The sequence below is a fragment of the Lithobates pipiens genome, unplaced genomic scaffold (genome assembly GCF_037356315.1).
Source record: "Lithobates pipiens isolate NorthernLeopardFrog02 unplaced genomic scaffold, aLitPip1_a1.2 Scaffold_16, whole genome shotgun sequence".
Taxonomy (NCBI): Eukaryota; Metazoa; Chordata; class Amphibia; order Anura; family Ranidae; genus Lithobates; species Lithobates pipiens.
This window is the reverse complement of record NW_027507748.1, coordinates 251,413,857-251,432,033: the sequence shown is the minus strand read 5'-3', so window position 1 is coordinate 251,432,033 and position 18,177 is coordinate 251,413,857. Positions and strand designations below refer to the sequence as shown.

At 46.7% G+C, this 18,177-nt stretch overlaps 1 protein-coding gene across 1 annotated transcript in view; it reads right to left on the bottom strand.

Annotated features, from left to right (window-relative positions):
• TMCC2 (transmembrane and coiled-coil domain family 2) overlaps positions 1-18,177 on the bottom strand; it is a 252,850-nt gene that overhangs the window by 191,710 nt on the left and 42,963 nt on the right. The window contains exon 2 of the mRNA XM_077481293.1: positions 15,193-15,780. Coding sequence (XP_077337419.1) covers positions 15,193-15,780 — 588 coding nt within the window. The remainder of the gene's footprint in view (positions 1-15,192; positions 15,781-18,177) is intronic.

Genomic DNA, 18,177 nt, shown 5'->3' with positions numbered 1-18,177 from the left:
ATTTTAGGCTACTTTCGCACTGGGGTGGGTGGCCACTGGCAGTAAAGCGCTGCTTTACTGTCGTTTTAGTGGTGCTATTAGATTTTAACCCCCGATATCGGCTGAAAACGCTTAAAACCGAAAAAACAAAGCACCTCTGCAGCAGCGCTGCCCCATTGTTTTCAATGAGAAGGGGCACTTTAGGAGCGGTGAATACACCTGGAGCACATGTCAGGATAGAAGAAAAATGGATGGGGAAAAATACATTCAAACTCTTGACGAAAAAACTCCTGCCCTCTGACAGAAAGTTGTTAACAGGATGAAGGTTTACCTTCCAACATGACAATGACCCAAAGCACACAGCAAAAATTGCCACAAAGTGGTTGAAGGAGAAAAAGGTGAATGTCCTTACATGGCTTAGTCAGAGACCATACTTAACCACTTCAGCCCCGGACCAATAAACACCTTAAGGACCAGAGGTCTTTTTCCAATTTCGCACTGCGCTGCTTTAACTGGTAATTGCGCGGTCATGCAATATTGCACCCAAACAAAATTTGCGTCCTTTTCTTCCCACAAATAGAGCTTTCTTTTGATGGTATTTGATTGCCTCTGCGATTTTTATTTTTTGCGATATAAATGGAAAAAGAGCGAAAATTTTGAAAAAAAAAGATATTTTCTTCTTTTTGTTATAAGAAAAATCGAATAAACTAAATTTTAGTCATACATTGAGGGCAAAATGTATTCAGCCACATGTCTTTAGTAAAAAAAATGTCAATAAGCGTATATTTTTTGGTTTGCGCAAAAGTTATAGCGTCTACAAACTAGAGTACATTTTCTGGAATTTACACAGCTTTTAATTTATGACTGCCTATCTCATTTCTTGAGGTGCTAAAATCGCAGGGCAGTACAAACCCCCCCCCAAATGACCCCATTTTGGAAAGTAGACACCCCAAGGAAATTGCTGATGGGTATGTTGAGCCCATTGAATATTTATTTTTTTTGTCCTAAGGGATTGAATAATGACAAAAAAAATGATATATTGCTCACACATGCCATGGTTATATGTGGAATTGCACCCCAAAATATATTTTGCTACTTCTCCCGAGTATGGGGATACCACATGTGTGGGACTTTTTGGGAGTCTAGTCGCGCACGGCACCCCAAAAACCAATCACCACCTTCAGGATTTCTAAGGGTGCAAATTTTTGATTTCACTCCTCACTACCTATCACAGTTTCAAAGACCATAAAATGCCAAAATAGCACAAAACCCCCCAAAATGACCCCATTTTGGAAAGTAGACACCCCAAGCTATTTACTGAGAGGCATGTTGAGTCCATGGAATATTTTATATTTTGCCACAAGTTGCGGGAATATTACAAACTTTTTTTTTTTGCACAAAGTTGTCACTAAATGATATATTTCTCACACATGCTATGGGCATATGTGAAATGACACCCCAAAATACATTCTACTGCTTCTCCTGAGTACAGGGATACCACATGTGTGGGACTTTATGGGAGCCTAGCCCCGTACGGGACCCCGAAATCCAAGCACCGCCTTCAGGATTTCTAAGGGCATAGATTTTTTATTTTACTCCTCACTACCTATCACTACCTATCACAGTTTTGAAGGCCATAAAATGCCAAGATGGCACAAACCCCCCCCCAAATGACCCCATTTTGGAAAGTAGACACCCCAAGCTATTTGCTGAGGGCCATGTTGAGACCATTGAATATTTATTTTTTTTGTCCTAAGGGATTGAATAATGACAAAAAAATATGATATATTGCTCACACATGCCATGGTTATATGTGGAATTGCACCCCAAAATATATTTTGCTACTTCTCCCGAGTATGGGGATACCACATGTGTGGGACTTTTTGGGAGTCTAGTCGCGCACGGCACCCCAAAAACCAATCACCACCTTCAGGATTTCTAAGGGTGCAAATTTTTGATTTCACTCCTCACTACCTATCACAGTTTCGAAGACCATAAAATGCCAAAATAGCACAAAACCCCCCAAAATGACCCCATTTTGGAAAGTAGACACCCCAAGCTATTTACTGAGAGGCATGTTGAGTCCATGGAATATTTTATATTTTGCCACAAGTTGCGGGAATATTACAAACTTTTTTTTTTGCACAAAGTTATCACTAAATGATATATTGCTCACACATGCTATGGGCATATGTGAAATGACACCCCAAAATACATTCTACTGCTTCTCCTGAGTACAGGGATACCACATGTGTGGGACTTTATGGGAGCCTAGCCCCGTACGGGACCCCGAAATCCAAGCACCGCCTTCAGGATTTCTAAGGGCATAGATTTTTTATTTTACTCCTCACTACCTATCACTACCTATCACAGTTTTGAAGGCCATAAAATGCCAAGATGGCACAAAACCCCCCCAAATGACCCCATTTTGGAAAGTAGACACCCCAAGCTATTTGCTGAGGGCCATGTTGAGACCATTGAATATTTATTTTTTTGTCCCAAGGGATTGAATAATAACAAAAAAAATAAAAAAAATTTTTTTTACAAAAAGTTGTCACTAAATGATATATTGCTCACACATGCCATGGTTATATGTGGAATTGCACCCCAAAATATATTCCGCTACTTCTCCCGAGTATGGGAATACCACATGTGTAGGACTTTTTGGGAGTCTAGTCGCGCACGGCACCCCGAAAACCAATCACCACCTTCAGGATTTCTAAGGGTGCAAATTTTTTATTTCACTCCTCACTACCTATCAGTGTTTCGAAGGCCATAAAATGCCAAAATAGCACAAAACCCCCCAAAATGACCCCATTTTGGAAAGTAGACACCCCAAGCTATTTACTGAGAGGCATGTTGAGTCCATGGAATATTTTATATTTTGCCACAAGTTGCGGGAATATTACAAACTTTTTTTTTTTGCACAAAGTTGTCACTAAATGATATATTGCTCACACATGCTATGGGCATAAGTCAAATTACACCCCAAAATAAATTCTGCTGCTTCTCCCGAGTACAGGGATACCACATATATGGGGGTCCCTGGCGCTATATAAAAACCTGACGGGGAACCTAAATAACTAACTGGCTAACCAGCGTCACCAGTGACACTTATACTGTGATCGCTGGTGAAAGGGTTAACTAGGGGCAATCAGGGGGTTAAAACCATTATTGGGTAGTATATGGGGGTACCTAACGCTATAAAAACCTGGCGGTGAACCTAAAAAAATAACTAGCTACCTAACGACACTAGTGACACTAATGCAGCGATCAGAAAAACGATCGCTTAGTGACACTGGCAAAAGGGGGTGAAAGGGTTAACTAGGGGCAATCAGGAGGTTAAAACCATTATTGGGTAGTATATCGGGGTACCTAGCGATATAAAAACCTGGCGGTGGGGGGGGGCGTGACCGGAAGTCGACCCGGATGGCAGCCTAAATCTCCTGCTCTCCCTCCAGCCTCTGCTACACCGCACCTACGGGGAAAATCCAGCCCCATCCGATGGGGAAATCTAGGGCCACACGGTCCTCCAGCTCCAGGGGACCTCCCGCAGCCTCGTTGGGCACAGCCACGGACCTCCGGTCCTTCTTCTCCACGACGGAGCTCCCGACCGACGGACCTCCCAAAATGGCGCCGGCGGCCGCAGCCGCGCGGGCTCCTTCTCCGGCCCGCAGGGCCCATCCGAACCTCCAGCACGGACCGGGGGATCGAGGGACACCGCGGCTGACATCCCCGGGCCCGGAGGCCTCCGGTGCGGTGAGTCGAACCCCGGTCCCGCCCGCCTCTGAGGCCGTCCAGCTAGGCCTGCGGCCTACCAGGCCGCCCACGCCGCCGCCAGGGCACAAGACTAGGCCCCCCCTGGGACCCTCTCTATCCCCATGCTGCTCGGCACCGCAGTCCCCCCACCGCACGCTTGCAGCTCTGGATGCCGGCGGGGAGTTCCTGTGCGGGACTGGACGGATCGGGGAGGGGGGTGGACTAGGCCTGGGGCCCTCTGGCAGTAGGTCCCCCCCTCCTCCGGACACTCAGTGCTCTTTGGCCTTGCCCAGGATGCTCCGGACGCCCCCAGACTCCAGTGCTGGGTCCGAGGGGTCCCCCCTTTCTTTTGCGGCTGAGCACTTCCCTGCCCCCCCCCCTGAGGAGCCCCTGTCCTGGGCGTACCGGGGGCCCGGGGGAATGGACGGACCCCTGCTGAATCCTGACTCGGGGTCGCCCCCACCTAAGTCTCAGAGGCTGGGCACCTCGGGGCACCCCTCCCCCCCACGCGGTCACGGGGGACGACCAGGGGTGTCGGCATACCCAGGGGGACCCGTAGCCCTTCCACCCCAGGATACCAGGGGACGACACCAGCCACCTCTCTTGGCCCATGCTTCAGAGTGGCCGGGGGTCTGGGATTCTCCCCCTGAGCATGCCCCCTCCTCTCGCACTGCTGGACCCGTGGACCCTAGGCCACTGTCGCCACGTCATCGCATAGACCGGGACGACCCGGGAGACATGACCACAACACCACCGCACCCTCAGTGGCAATTATACTTACAAGCGATCCCTACCAAAGAGGATTTTAAACAATTGATTGAAGATGTCAAATCCACGTGTCGGGCGGAAATACAAATGCTCCACTCTGGCCTTTAGCACCTTGCGGACAGGGTGGAGATGGCTGAAGAGGAGATACAAGAGGCCAAAATTGCGGTCCACAAAACCCAAACGCAAGGGGCTGAACACCATCTGCTCCTGAGAGATATGCAGCGTCATGTGGAGGACTTGGACAACAGGGGGCGCCGGCACAACATCAGAGTGCGTGGGGTTCCGGAGTCGGAGGGCCCGGAGGACGCTCAGATTATCTTGCAGGAACTATTCAACACTCTCCTCGGAGAACCCCCCACTAAATTTATTGAGATGGATAGAGCTCACAGGGCCCTACGCCCCAAAAATGCTACTTCTGGCCCCAGGGACTTTATTTGCAGAGTCAACTCGTTCCACCTTAAGGAGGATATCCTGCGACAAGCCCGTTTAGCCCGTGATGTGTCTTTCCGGAACCACCCAGTGCAACTTTTTCCGGACCTCTCCTGGATTACGCTGCAAAAACGTAGACTTCTCCAACCCCTGCTCCGTACCCTGCAAGACGCCCAGATCCCTTACCGCTGGGGTTTCCCATTTAGCCTCACTGCCAAACATCAGGGTAAATCGGCCTCTCTGCGGTATCCTGAAGATCTGCCGACTTTCTGTGAAGATCTGGGCATCCGCCCCTCCCGGCTTCCCGATTGGGACCTCATCGCTACTCAACCCACCCCTCCGACGCTGTGGCAAAAGGTTCCCTCACGCCAACGACCCAGAAACCGGGAAACGCAAAACAAACCTAAGAGACAAGGCCCTGGCTGAAGATCCCGGCCCTTCCTCCCCTTTTTTTTTCCAAGTGACTCTTATCTTTTCTCATCACTGCCTGGTTGGCCCTCCGCGACCTGTTCCTGGTGGAGATGAAGTTTTGCAGCGTCCCTGACCGCTTAGCGGCATAGTGCTCGGACGTTGTATTGCCCTGGTTCCAGTTGCACTCATTACCCTTTCCCCTTTGGTGCCTTTTCAATAACTTACTGCACTTAGGCTGCTGGTTGGGAGATTCGGGAGAGTGGGTTCCCCCTTGCTCTCACGACCCTCCCCCTAACCCTTTTTTTTGGGTTGTTTTTCTTTTTTCTTTACTTTATTCATCTTATTTATATTTTAGTGATTTTGCTCCTGTTCAAGTTTTTACACATTTTACGCTCCTCTATTCCTCCTTAGGACCTGAATGAGGAGACCTGGACTCCTATGCGGCCGCCAGGCCCAGGCCTTGGGATGGCTAAGATTCTATCTATGAATGTTCACGGCCTAAATTCCAACAGGAAACGGCATCTGGCACTAAGGGAGTTTAAACAGTCGGGAGCAGATATTATCCTGGTTCAGGAGACGCACTTTGACAGGGGGGGATCTTTTGCCTTCGCCTCCAGGAGCTTTCCGCTTGCGTATCTATCCTCGGGGTCCCATAAGAGGGCGGGGGTGGCTGTCCTGATCCGACAAGGAGCACCCTTTACCTATGTTGATCATTACAGCGATCCCCGGGGGGGCTTCCTGATACTTAAGGGTACGTGGCAATCACGGCCGATCACCCTGTGTACGCTATACGCCCCTAATGTCCATCAGCATAGCTTCCTCTCCAGGGTTTTTGCACGTCTATTTAAGGAAGACCACGGTTATTTGGTGGTGGGAGGAGACTTTAATCTGGCTCACTCGGCCACGGCTGATCGTCAGACGGCGCCCACCCGCGCGCCATCGCCTAGAGCCCTCCGGGATTCAAGGCTTTTTTGGCAACTCACTCGTTTGACGCTTGGCGAGCTCTCCGGCCCGGGGATCGGCAGTACACATACTATTCATCCCCTCACCATATGCACTCTCGGATTGACTATCTTTTCACTAATAATGCTACGTTGAGAGCGACGCGTGGCGCGTCTATCCTGCCGATCTCCTGGTCGGACCATGCCCCGATCTTACTCACCCTGGATTTAGGCCCCCCGATAACTCGGCCATATAATTGGAAGCTGAACACTTTCCTTCTACAGCACCTTCCCTCCCAATCGGAATTAGCCTCGACCCTGCGTCACTATTTTGTTGAGAACTTGACCCCAGACGTCCCCCTCCCCACTGTGTGGGAAGCCCACAAGGCGGTGATGCGTGGTAGATGCATTGCGCTTTCCTCGGCCTTGAAGCGGGATGTCGCGGCCACCAAGCTTAACACCGAGAAGGAACTAAGACAGTTAGAGCAGAAACTGCAGGCCTCACCGACGGTACCACTCCTTAGGAAAATTGTCAATTTGCGAATGGCGCTGGCGGACCTGGCGCTTCGCCGTGTTGAGAAAGCCCTGCTGAGGATCAAACAGACATACTATGATAGGGGCAATAAAGCACACTCCCTCCTAGCGCGGAAGCTCAAAGACAAAACCCTTCTCTCTGCTCCACACCAGATAAAAACTAGATCTAATGCGGTTGTTTCCCACCCCAAAGACATAGTTGATACGTTTGCTGGCTTTTATGCGGAGCTCTATAATAGTCCTGACATCCCTAGCAACCCTGTGTCGGTGGAGGTTTCACAGCGTATACGGCAGTACCTGTCCGACAGCGCCATTCCCAAAATTAGAGATTCGGACTTGCTCATTTTGAACATGCCCTTCACGGAGGACGAAGTGGAACGGACCATTAAATCCCTCCCCGCACATAAGTCCCCGGGTCCAGACGGTCTGCCCTACGAATACTACAAAGCATTTTCCCCCCTCTTAACTGCGCATATGAGCAGCCTCTTTAATGCTTTTCTACAGAAAACACCCGTCCCCTCAGATATGCAACGTTCCTTCCTTACCTTAATCCCCAAGCCAGATAAGGACCCCATCCTTTGCGCGAATTATAGACCCATTGCGTTGTTGAACGCAGACCTAAAAATTTTTACTAAATTGTTATCTCTGCGCCTTAACAAGGTCCTACCCTCTTTGATCCACAAGGACCAAGTGGGCTTTGTCCCCCTCCGACAAGCAGGGGATAACACCCGGAAGGTGATAGACCTGGTCGAGGTGGCGAACAGGGAGGGAATGCCGTCCCTGCTCCTGAGCTTGGACGCAGAAAAAGCATTTGATAGATTGGGTTGGCCCTTCCTGTTCGCCACGCTGACCCACATAGGGATGGAGGGACCTTTTTTGCGGGCCATACAACATCTTTACTCCAACCCGTCTTCTCAAGTGAAGACCCCCTTTGCCACCTCTTCGCCCTTTTCCATCTCCAACGGTACGCGTCAGGGATGCCCGCTGTCACCCCTACTATTCGCCCTCTGTATTGAACCCCTGGCGGCGTCTATTAGGCGGAACCAGGATATAAGAGGGGTTCCGGTGCGAGGCCAGGAGTTTAAGATTTCGCTATTTGCGGACGACGTAATTCTTACTCTTACCCAACCCAGGATATCCCTGCCCAACTTGCATATGGAGTTAGATCGTTACAGTGCGCTATCGGGCTACAAACTTAATGCGTCGAAGTCCGAAGCCCTCCCGATTAACATTCCACCGCTGGAGGTGGAACATCTACGATCCAACTTTCCCTACCACTGGGGGTCCACCTCCCTTCGATACCTGGGGGTAAACATCACCCCAACCTATGCCTCCCTCTATCAGGCAAACTACCCATCCCTCTATGGAGATATTAGGCGTCTGTTGCTACAGTGGCGGAAACACCAAATCTCTCTGCTTGGTAGAATAGCCTCTGTGAAGATGGCTATCCTCCCGAAACTCCTTTATCTTTTTCAGACCCTCCCCATTCCAGTCCCCTCCTCTCACCTGAAAAAATTGCAAAGGGACCTACTTCGATTCGCATGGAACTATAAAAGGCACAGGATACCTCGCTCGGTCATGACCGCCTCCAAATCGGATGGGGGGTTAGCGTTCCCGGATCTAGTCAGGTACTATCAGGCTGCCCAACCCCGCGCGGTCGCCTCTTGGACTACCCAGAGGCCTCACAATCGCTGGTCGGAACTTGAATCCCGGTGGTTGGCCCCTATACACCCTAATAGTATGCTCTGGAGTGCGGCGGCAGTGGTTCCCCAGTCCCAATTGTTGGGCCCCATGTCCCACCTGCAGAACCTATGGCGTAGGTCTTCCAAGGCGTTTGCCCTGACCTCGGCTAAATCGCTCCTGACCTCTTTTATATCCAACCCTCGAGTGCCAGATAGCCTATCTCGCCAGATGCAACACCCCTGGTCCTCTCGGAACCTTTTCCATCTGAGATCTCTGGTGGATCCCAGATCTAGGAGACTACTGACTTACACTGAACTCCAATCCCGGTTTGACCTCCCCGGCAGAGCTTCTATAGTTACTTACAAATCCGTCACTTTGCCCAGACCATCTCATCAGACCTCCGTTTCTCCCCGCCTACCATGTTTGAAATAGTTGTCTCAGCAGGTACGGCACAGAGGGGGATGATCTCGGATATTTATAAAATAATTAACGCCTTTCCTATGGGTCTTAACGGCAAACATGCATATATGCTTAAATGGGAGGAGGCTCTGGGTGAAGTGTTCACGGAGGAGCAATGGCGGGTGATTTGGTCACAGGCATCCAAGAGCTCCATGTGTACGCTCTACCGGGAGAATGCATACAAAATATTGTTCTTCTGGTACATGACCCCGGATGTCCTGCACGCTATTTATCCTTCTACAACAGACCGGTGCTGGCGCTGTGTGGGGCATAAGGGCACCCTCTTGCATATATACTGGCAATGCCCTCGTATAGTCCCTTTCTGGACGGAAGTCCGTACGCTCTTGGCCAGTGTCCTGGACCAACCCCTGGACTTGAACCCAAAGCACTTTTTACTGGGAGTCCCTTTCCCCAAACTGTCCAAATCCCTACAGAAATTATCCCGCCATATCTTGACCGCAGCGAGGTGTCTTGTTGCACTCCATTGGAAAAAAACGCACCCCCCTACCCCGGACGCATTATACGCTCGTATTAGAGACGTGGAGCTTATGGAGAGGATGACCGCCAGGATACAGGACCGGCTGGAAGCGCATGACGTAGTCTGGAATCCCTGGAATCTTAAGGGCGATCGACCCTGACAGGCAAACGGAAGTTTTCGGATGACTACCCACCCCTACTCCCTCCTTTTCCTCTCTACCTCTCTTTCTACCCTTTGGTATCCCTTTCTTCTCTTTTTTTCTCTTTTTCCCTTCTTCCTTTCTCTTATTCCTATCTTTCTTCCAAACCCCCCCCCGAGGGGGGGTGTTTGATTGGGTTAAAGTGTATTATAAGTATCTTACACTATTAGTCGACACCTGTATCCTCGGATTGCCACTCTTGACTGGCTGTTGAGTTTTGAGGATTGGTTTATTATTGGTTGGACTTTATCCCTGTCTTACATGTGTTGCAGAACATGCTGTCTGTGAATAGCTCTACCTGGCCTGGCTTGTACCTGCTCCAGGAGGCTATACTATGTAGGCCAATATGCTCTTATGGTATGTTCTCCCCTGTAATTTTTCTGTTCTCTTTCTTTCGCTCCCCCAATGCTGTACTGAAGTGTTTGACGTGTAATGTTTCACTTTATACTAATAAAAAGTTATTTGACAAAAAAAAAACCTGGCGGTGAACCTAAAAAAAACTAGCTACCTAGCGACACTAATGCAGCGATCAGAAAAACGATCGCTTAGTGACACTGGCAAAAGGGTTGAAAGGGTTAACTAGGGGCAATCAGGGGGTTAAAACCATTATTGGGTAGTATATCGGGGTACCTAGCGCTATAAAAACCTGGAGGTGAACCTAAAAAAATAACTAGCTACCTAGCGACAATAGCGACACTAATGCAGCGATCAGAAAAATGATCGCTTAGTGACACTGGCAAAAGGGGGTGAAAGGGTTAACTAGGGGCAATCAGGGGGTTAAAACCATTATTGGGTAGTATATCGGGGTACCTAGCGATATAAAAACCTGGCGGTGAACCTAAAAAAATAACTAGCTACCTAGCGACAATAGCAACACTAATGCAGCGATCAGAAAAATTATCGCTTATGCCACGTACACACGAGCGGACTTTTCAACATCCAAAGTCCGACGGACTGATTCCGTCAGACTATTCGATCGTGTGTGGGCTGCAACGGACTTTTGATTCGCAAAAGTCTGACGGACTTTAGAAATGGAACATGCTTCAAATTTTTCCGACGGAACTCCGCCGGACCCGGTCCCTTCGAAAAATTCGCTCGTGTGTATGCTATTCCGACGGACTAAAACCGACGCTAGGGCAGCTATTGGCTACTGGCTATGAACTTCCTTATTCGAGTCCAGTCGTACGTCATCACGTCCGAATCCGTCGGAGTTTGGTGTGATTGTGTGTGGCCAAGTCCGCTCAGTCGAAAAGTCCGTCAGAACTCTGTCGGAACTCCAGCAGAACTCCGGCAGGACTCCGGCAGGACTCCTTCGGAAGTCTGTCGGACATAAGTCCTCTCGTGTGTACGGGGCTTTAGTGACACTGGCAAAAGGGGGTGAAAGGGTTAACTCTAGGGGCAATCAGGGGGTTAAACCTTTATTGGGGGGGTAGGGGGCTACCCTGGACCTAACACTAACTGCCCTGACAGTTTTTACTGTTACAACTGACACTGAATGCAGTGATCAGTAAATAAATGATCAATGCAATCAGTGACACTGTGACTGGGGGGGAGGGGGGGCGATCGGGGGGGGATCGGGGGGGGGGGGTTTGTGTACCTATGTGTACCTATGTGTCAGTGTAGTGTTTTGGTGCACTTACTTTTTGTCTTCTCCTCGTAGTCTGGTCAAAAAGACCGCCCCGAGGAGAATGACATCACTTCCTCCTTCCTGTGTATACAATACACAGTGAGAGGAAGCTTCTCATTGGCCAGGAGCGATCCAGAGGGGGTGGCCAGAAACCAACAGCCATCCCCTCATCACGGATCGCTCCTTAAGCGAACCGGACCGCCGTATCCAGCGGGAGGGGGTCCGATCGGACCCCCCACCCGCTGGAAGGCAGGCACATGTACGTGCTTGTGCCTGCCTGTGCCATTGCGATGACGTACAATGGCAATACGGCGGTCCTTAAGTGGTTAAACCCCATTGAAAATCTGTGGAATGAGTTAAAGACTAGATTCCACAAGCGGTCACTATTTAACTGAACCTAAACAGTTCTGCAAAGAAGTGTAGGCAAATATTGCAAAGTCTAGATGTGTAACGTTAGTAGAGACATATCCCAACAGACTAAAGGCTGCAATTAAAACGAAAGGTGGTCCAACAAAATACCGACATGGGGGGTGATCCTTTTTCCAACTCAGTGATTCTATTTTTGATATTTTTTTTGACATGTTGGTGTTATATTTTTCACTTGGATGTTATAAGTTGCACTAGTAAATACAGCTGGATAAAACAAAAACTGTGTCTGTCTTCATTTCAGACTGCAAAGCAGCAAAATATGATTATTTTAAAGGTGGATTAGAGCTGCACGGTTAATCATTAAAAAATCACGCTCTCCATTCAACCCCCCTCACGATCTTAATCTGGCATTTCCACAATTCATTCATATAAGGCCCCATGTACACTGCTGCTGCTAAACTGACATTCAGAGGCAGTTGGATACTTTTTTACAGGTTCGTTTACTGTCGTTTTTAGGCAGTTGCGTTTATAGGCCTTTTTTTTAAGGCAAAAAAGTTAGTTCAGATACCAAAGTTTCCAACGTTTCAGACGCCAAATGCGGCTACATGCGGTAACCACATTTTGTTTATAGGCGTTTTTCATTTTTGCCCATTTAAAAAAAAAAGAAAAAACATTTTTTTTATTTTAGAAACGCTTATAAAAGCAAACGCAACAAAACAACGCTAAACACAGCATGTTAACGCTGCAAAACAGACGTTTTAAAGCGGGAGTCTGCCGTTTTTTTTTTTTTTTAAAGCCAGCAGCTACAAATACAGCAGCTGCTGACTTTTAAAATAATGACACTTACCCGCCCAGCGCGCTCGCGATGTCGGCACCTGAAGCAGATCTCTCGATCGTCTCTCGGGTGCTGCCGCCGCCATCTTGGGTATGGGAATCAGGAAGTCTTGCGGCTTCATTTCCCGGTTCCCTACTGCGCATGCGCAATAAGGATGGTCCCCACTGTCTCTGGGATCCGTGTGTTTCCCAGCAGACAGCGGGGGACCTTCAGAAAGGGGCGTTGATTCTGCGGAAAGGGGCGTACCTTCTGCAGATATCTATGCCGGAAGTGGGTGCAGATACCTGTACTGTACAGGTATCTGCACCCCCCTCCCCCCTAAAAGGTGCCAATTGTGGCGCTGGAGGGGGGGAGGGTTCCAATGAGCGGAAGCTCCACTTTAGGGTGGACCTCCGCTTTAAACGTGGGTTACTATCTGTCAAGTTAAATCATTCAGGAGAGGTTGTAAAAACGTCCCGTGTACATGAAGCCTAACAAGTTCAGAGCTATTCTCTGCTCACTCACAGCTGTCAAAAAAAACAAAAAAAAAACAACATCCAATGTTTATCAACATTGTTTAGCACTGAGATATAAGGAAACATTGTAACATTTAGTACTTTTAGATCAAAGGGATGAACTTTGGTCTGCAAATGAGGGCACTTAAAGCAGACCTTCAGTAATTTTTTTTCACATTTCCATCTATTAAATGTTCTGCCCTTGTTGTGTTAACTTTGGCTAGTAAAACATTTTTTTTTGCCAGTAAATACCTTATATATCCCACTTCCTGTTTCTTGTCTGGTCCTTAGCCTAGGCTTAAGACATCATGCACAGCTCTCTCTCTCACTCCTGTGAGAGACTGCCAGGAAGGGAGGGGGGGGTGAGTCATAAGAGGGCAATGAAAGCCGCAGGGCTGCAGAGCTAGAGGTGTGCCCCTGTGTAAATCCAGGAAGTGAACAGGCAGCAGCTTCAGCTGCCCACAGTCAAAATGGCTTAGTGTAGACTTAGTGAAGGGAGATTTCTGCAGCATATTTTGCAAGTACAGAATTACAGTATATATAAAATAATATGCAAAGTGATTGGAGGGAAGCTCCAGATGTTTTTATTACAAATTATGTGAGTAGACTGCAGTTCCTCTTTAAAGTGGTTGTTAACCCACCAAGTAAAAATGACACAATCCTCTCTGTTTATTTATGTAATCTGCCCTGTGTCTATGCCTTATAAAAATAATGCAGCTATATATCTAATTTCAGAGTGCCGAACGGCGCTCACATGACCATGCTGCCTCTCTCGGCCTGACACTGCAGCGGGCGGGCCCGAGGATCCCCCACCGACATCAGTCAGTGTAGGGGGGACGAGAGGAGGAGAGAGGCGGGGGGGTCAAGTGAGCGCTAATCTGCATTATTTTTATAAGGCACAGACACAGGGCAGATTACATGAATAAACAGAGAGGATGGTGTAAAAAAAATTACAGTAATTTGAACAGCAGGAGCAGAGGGGGCAGGCACGGAAACGGAGCTGACAGGCAGGAAGGGGGGAAGAGGACCGAGGGGAGCAGAGGAGGATAGAGGGGAGAGTGGATGGCGGAGGCACATAAGCTGACCACAATGTCAGGGCTCAGCAGCCATGATACGCCATGGTCAGTCTACAAAGGGGAGGGCAGAGCCAGGCAGGATCAGCCAGGTATTTCAGGTGTTACAGGCACTGTGCTGTATAACGTGCTTTAACCGCTTGCCGACCAGCCGCTATCATTATACTGCCGTAGCACACATGGGATCGCTCCACAGAGAGCCAGAATGGGGATTTGTCAATGTAAACAAATGCATAGCATACTAGCTCATTTTGAATTACTTACCCGAGAATGAATCCCCCGCAGCCATCCTCGTCTCCCCCTCAGGCCGCCGACATGTCACCCAGGGCTTGCTTCCGGGTATCACGGCTCCGCCACTGTGATTGGCCAGAGCCGCAATGACGTCACACCCGCGCATGCACGCAGGTGCTGCCGCGAACGGCACAGTACAACTGAAGCAACAACAGCACATACTGCCATTGCTTCAATTGGCTTAAGTACGCATGTGCCGCATGACGTCGCACATGCAAATATAAGGATATCTCCTAAACCGTACAGGTTTATGAGATATCCAGTGCAGCTACAGGCAAGCCTAATTATAGGCTTGTCTGTAGTTTAAAGTGGTTGTAAATGGTTTACAACCACTTTAAGGGAGCTTTAGGGACTTTAGCCAGATCTGTTCAATAAGGGATGAAATACTGAGAAAAGTTATGCATATTTTTTTGTAAATTTTAGCTTGACCTACTGAGATCTGAAAATGACAGATTGTTTTTAAAAAGGAGTCTAATGTAAATGTACTAGCTCAAAAGAAGTATGTGAACTATGAAGAATTATTTCAAATTATTATGCAGAACTATTTTATATTTACATGTCCAAGAAAGAATAAAATATTTTAAAATCGACATTATTTTAGCCCTGACAATAACAAATAAAGAAAATATGTACAAAACCAATATGCATTAAATCAATGAAATGTATCAACGGCTATATAATATCTGGTCTGCTTAATTGGTTTACTCGAATTTTACCCAAATTCTCAGTCTAAATGTGCTTCCTCACTCTTTCTAAAGATTTGTCTTGGGCTAAATGTTTCAAGCCAACTCACTTTTGTCTAATTTGTACACCTACTACACATCATGCATTGGTTATAGTTTTTGAATTAATGTCTTTCATACCTTTTCTATTGCTCTGTCCTGGTCCTCATGTGCAAAACTGCCAGCACCAGCTGTATCACCTCCAGCTAACAGTGCAGCATCAGTGGTGGAGGAAGAACGTGGTCTGCCTTGGTGATGGTGTAATACTGCAGCTAAACCACCATCCATTGGTGGAGGACGGCGGGGAAGGTGAGGACTCCCTCCACGCAACTGTGAGTGATGGTGATGATGAGCAGTTTCTCCAGGTCCACTCTTGCTCCGCCGGCCACTCCCGTGCTGTCCAGATCCTCTCTTTACAGAAGGACGTGAGCGAATCTGTTGTAAAACACGGTTGAAGGCAGTTGGTCGTGCTGGCAGATCATGCAAAGAGACAGCATAAGACACTCGGTGCATTTCTGGAGATCGCTCTTTTTCATCGGCAGAGTCATGGTCAGATAATGATAAAGGGGCAGCTTGGGGTGCATGCGGGGTTTGAGGACCTGGGGTTGAGCAAGCAACCTGGGGTTCTGTGGAAGCCTGATGATCCCGCTCTCTTGAACGCCGCCGGCTATGAAAAAGATGCTTCAGTCCGTGTCCAAACATTGATCCCTCAGAAAGCTGCTGGATTTTCTGTGGAGAAGAAGGGCATCTGTGATATATGCAGTGACCGTCCTGTTATGTAGACAGGCTAAATAAAATATTGTAAAAGTGAATAAAAACGTTAGTTTCTGCTGGATATCTCAATAGACCGGCATCTTTTTAATAAAGCTTTAAATAAAGTTTAGGGCACAAAAATGCGAAAATAGCATTCAAACACTCTAAATTCTGTATATATGTAATGTTCACGTGATGTGCACCTTGTGTACACAATGTGATGAGGAAAAACAACGGTAGAACATTTAACAATGGAAAAGCCATCTCTAATCCATTTACTAATTTACAATTACTAGCATGCACACATATAGCAAGCATACGGCTGCACTGTAATATATATATATACTTTCTTAATTTTTAAATTAACAGTTTTAGAAATACTGCATTTAAGAAAGGCAGATATATGTACCAAACCTGAGTCCTAACTAATCTCCATAAGCACTGCAGCCTGTCAGGCCTGAAATCATGTAGTCTATAGACTCTGAGACTCTGGGCAAAAGCAGCAAGAGAATGTCATATTACAATGATGAAAAATTTACAGCCTTTCACATTGGCTATCAGGTTCCAAGACTAGTGTCTCGGCTGAAACCTAACCTGCAATACTGACAGAAGAGTAGAGGAAAGAGACCCAAGGTGTGATTAAAAGAAAAGCAGATCTTTAGTGACATTCTAAAAAATAAAGTATCTCAGAAAAACCAGTGGTGAGGAACAGTGTTTTTCAATGGAAAGATAACAAAAGTATTCAAGGGGAAAAAAATGATGGTGACAAAGAACAGATTTTGTGAGATGTATCACAAAACAATAAAAATAGGATTGTGTGACAGTGAGAAAAGGCAAACAAACAAAAGGATGTGAATAATTAATACATCGTGATGACTTTGGTCAATGAACCAGCAGTTCAACAAAATAACCCAAGCAGTAAGGTTTATAGGTCACCCGGAATAAACAGAATATAAAAGCCCTGAAATACAGTACACTGAATATTGTTTGGAATGCTTGGACCCTAGGATAGTCCAGTGATGGGATCTGGCCATAGTTTGGATCATATCAGCTAAAAATCAAATATAAAAGAAAATGATCTTCCTTACTACAGTCTATCTAGTTCAAGCATAGCAGTGTTACACAAAAGGCTGGACAAATGTTGTTTATGACAGTCTGTCACTCCATACAGCATGTGACTTCATAATAAAAAATCTGAACGAGCGCTTTGGAGTAAACAAAAAATGTGTTGCACTGTACCTTTAAAACAAAAACAAATAAAAGCGTATATGTCAACAATGTGTCTTGCTCTTTTTCTTTAAAACAAAAAATAAAATAAAAATAAAAATCTTAAGCCGCGTTCACATGATCGGATTTTCCTATGGGAAATGTGTGATGACAGGCTGCTGGTGGAAAATACGGCCGTTTGTACGCTCCATCGGACAATTGTTGTTGGATTTTCCGTGGATAAATGTTGGATGGCAGGTTTTAAAATTTTCTGCGGACAAATGTCTGTTGTTCAAAGTACAAACATGCATACTCGGAAGCAAGGACGAGCCAGAAGCGGCCAGTCTTGTAAACCAGCGTTCATAATGGAGAATTAACATTCGTGACGTGGCAAATTATGAAATCTCAAAATGCAGCGCACCATTCTCTTCTTCTTTAATGGGATAATAATGAAGCTTCTTTGCTGGTGATACTGATGGAGTTATTGCAAACTAATTTTCAAAGGCCTTTTTTTTCTAGTGATATCAAGAACACTCCAAAGACATGCTGGTAGGTTAATTGGCTTATGTCCAAAAAGAATTGGCCCTAGTATATGAATGTGAGTTGGGGACCTTAGATTGTGGGCTCCTTACTAACTATGTAAGAATAATATTATTATGCTTTTTTATTTTCATTTTTTGGGCAGGTTACCACAATACCATTATCCCGTACTTTTAAGATCAAAGATACAACTATGTTGGTGTCATTGCTAATTTGACATTGTCTTTTTTTTAATGTAACTGCCTACTCCCAAACTGTCATTTGAACTAAAACACATAGCCAAGTATTATTCTACACATTTTTTTTTATTGTGCATTAATAAAAGAAAACAAATATAATTAGACATGCTGCCAATAGAACTTAACCAAAAAGTGCATTCTATGCATCCAAAAATATAGAAAATATACCAAATCAAATCATTATTATTCAACCAAAAAATAAAATAAAAGCCTCATGCATGTGTCCTTCTTCTTAATATAGGGCATCAGCAATGCCAAGAGTTGGTGAAAGCAGGGGTCCGTCATCCAGAGATAATTCTGAAAATCATCTGGATTATTATTCTGGAGTGCCCGCAACAAAGGCATATGACATAATTGGTCACGATTAATAAATCAAACAATTTTTGGT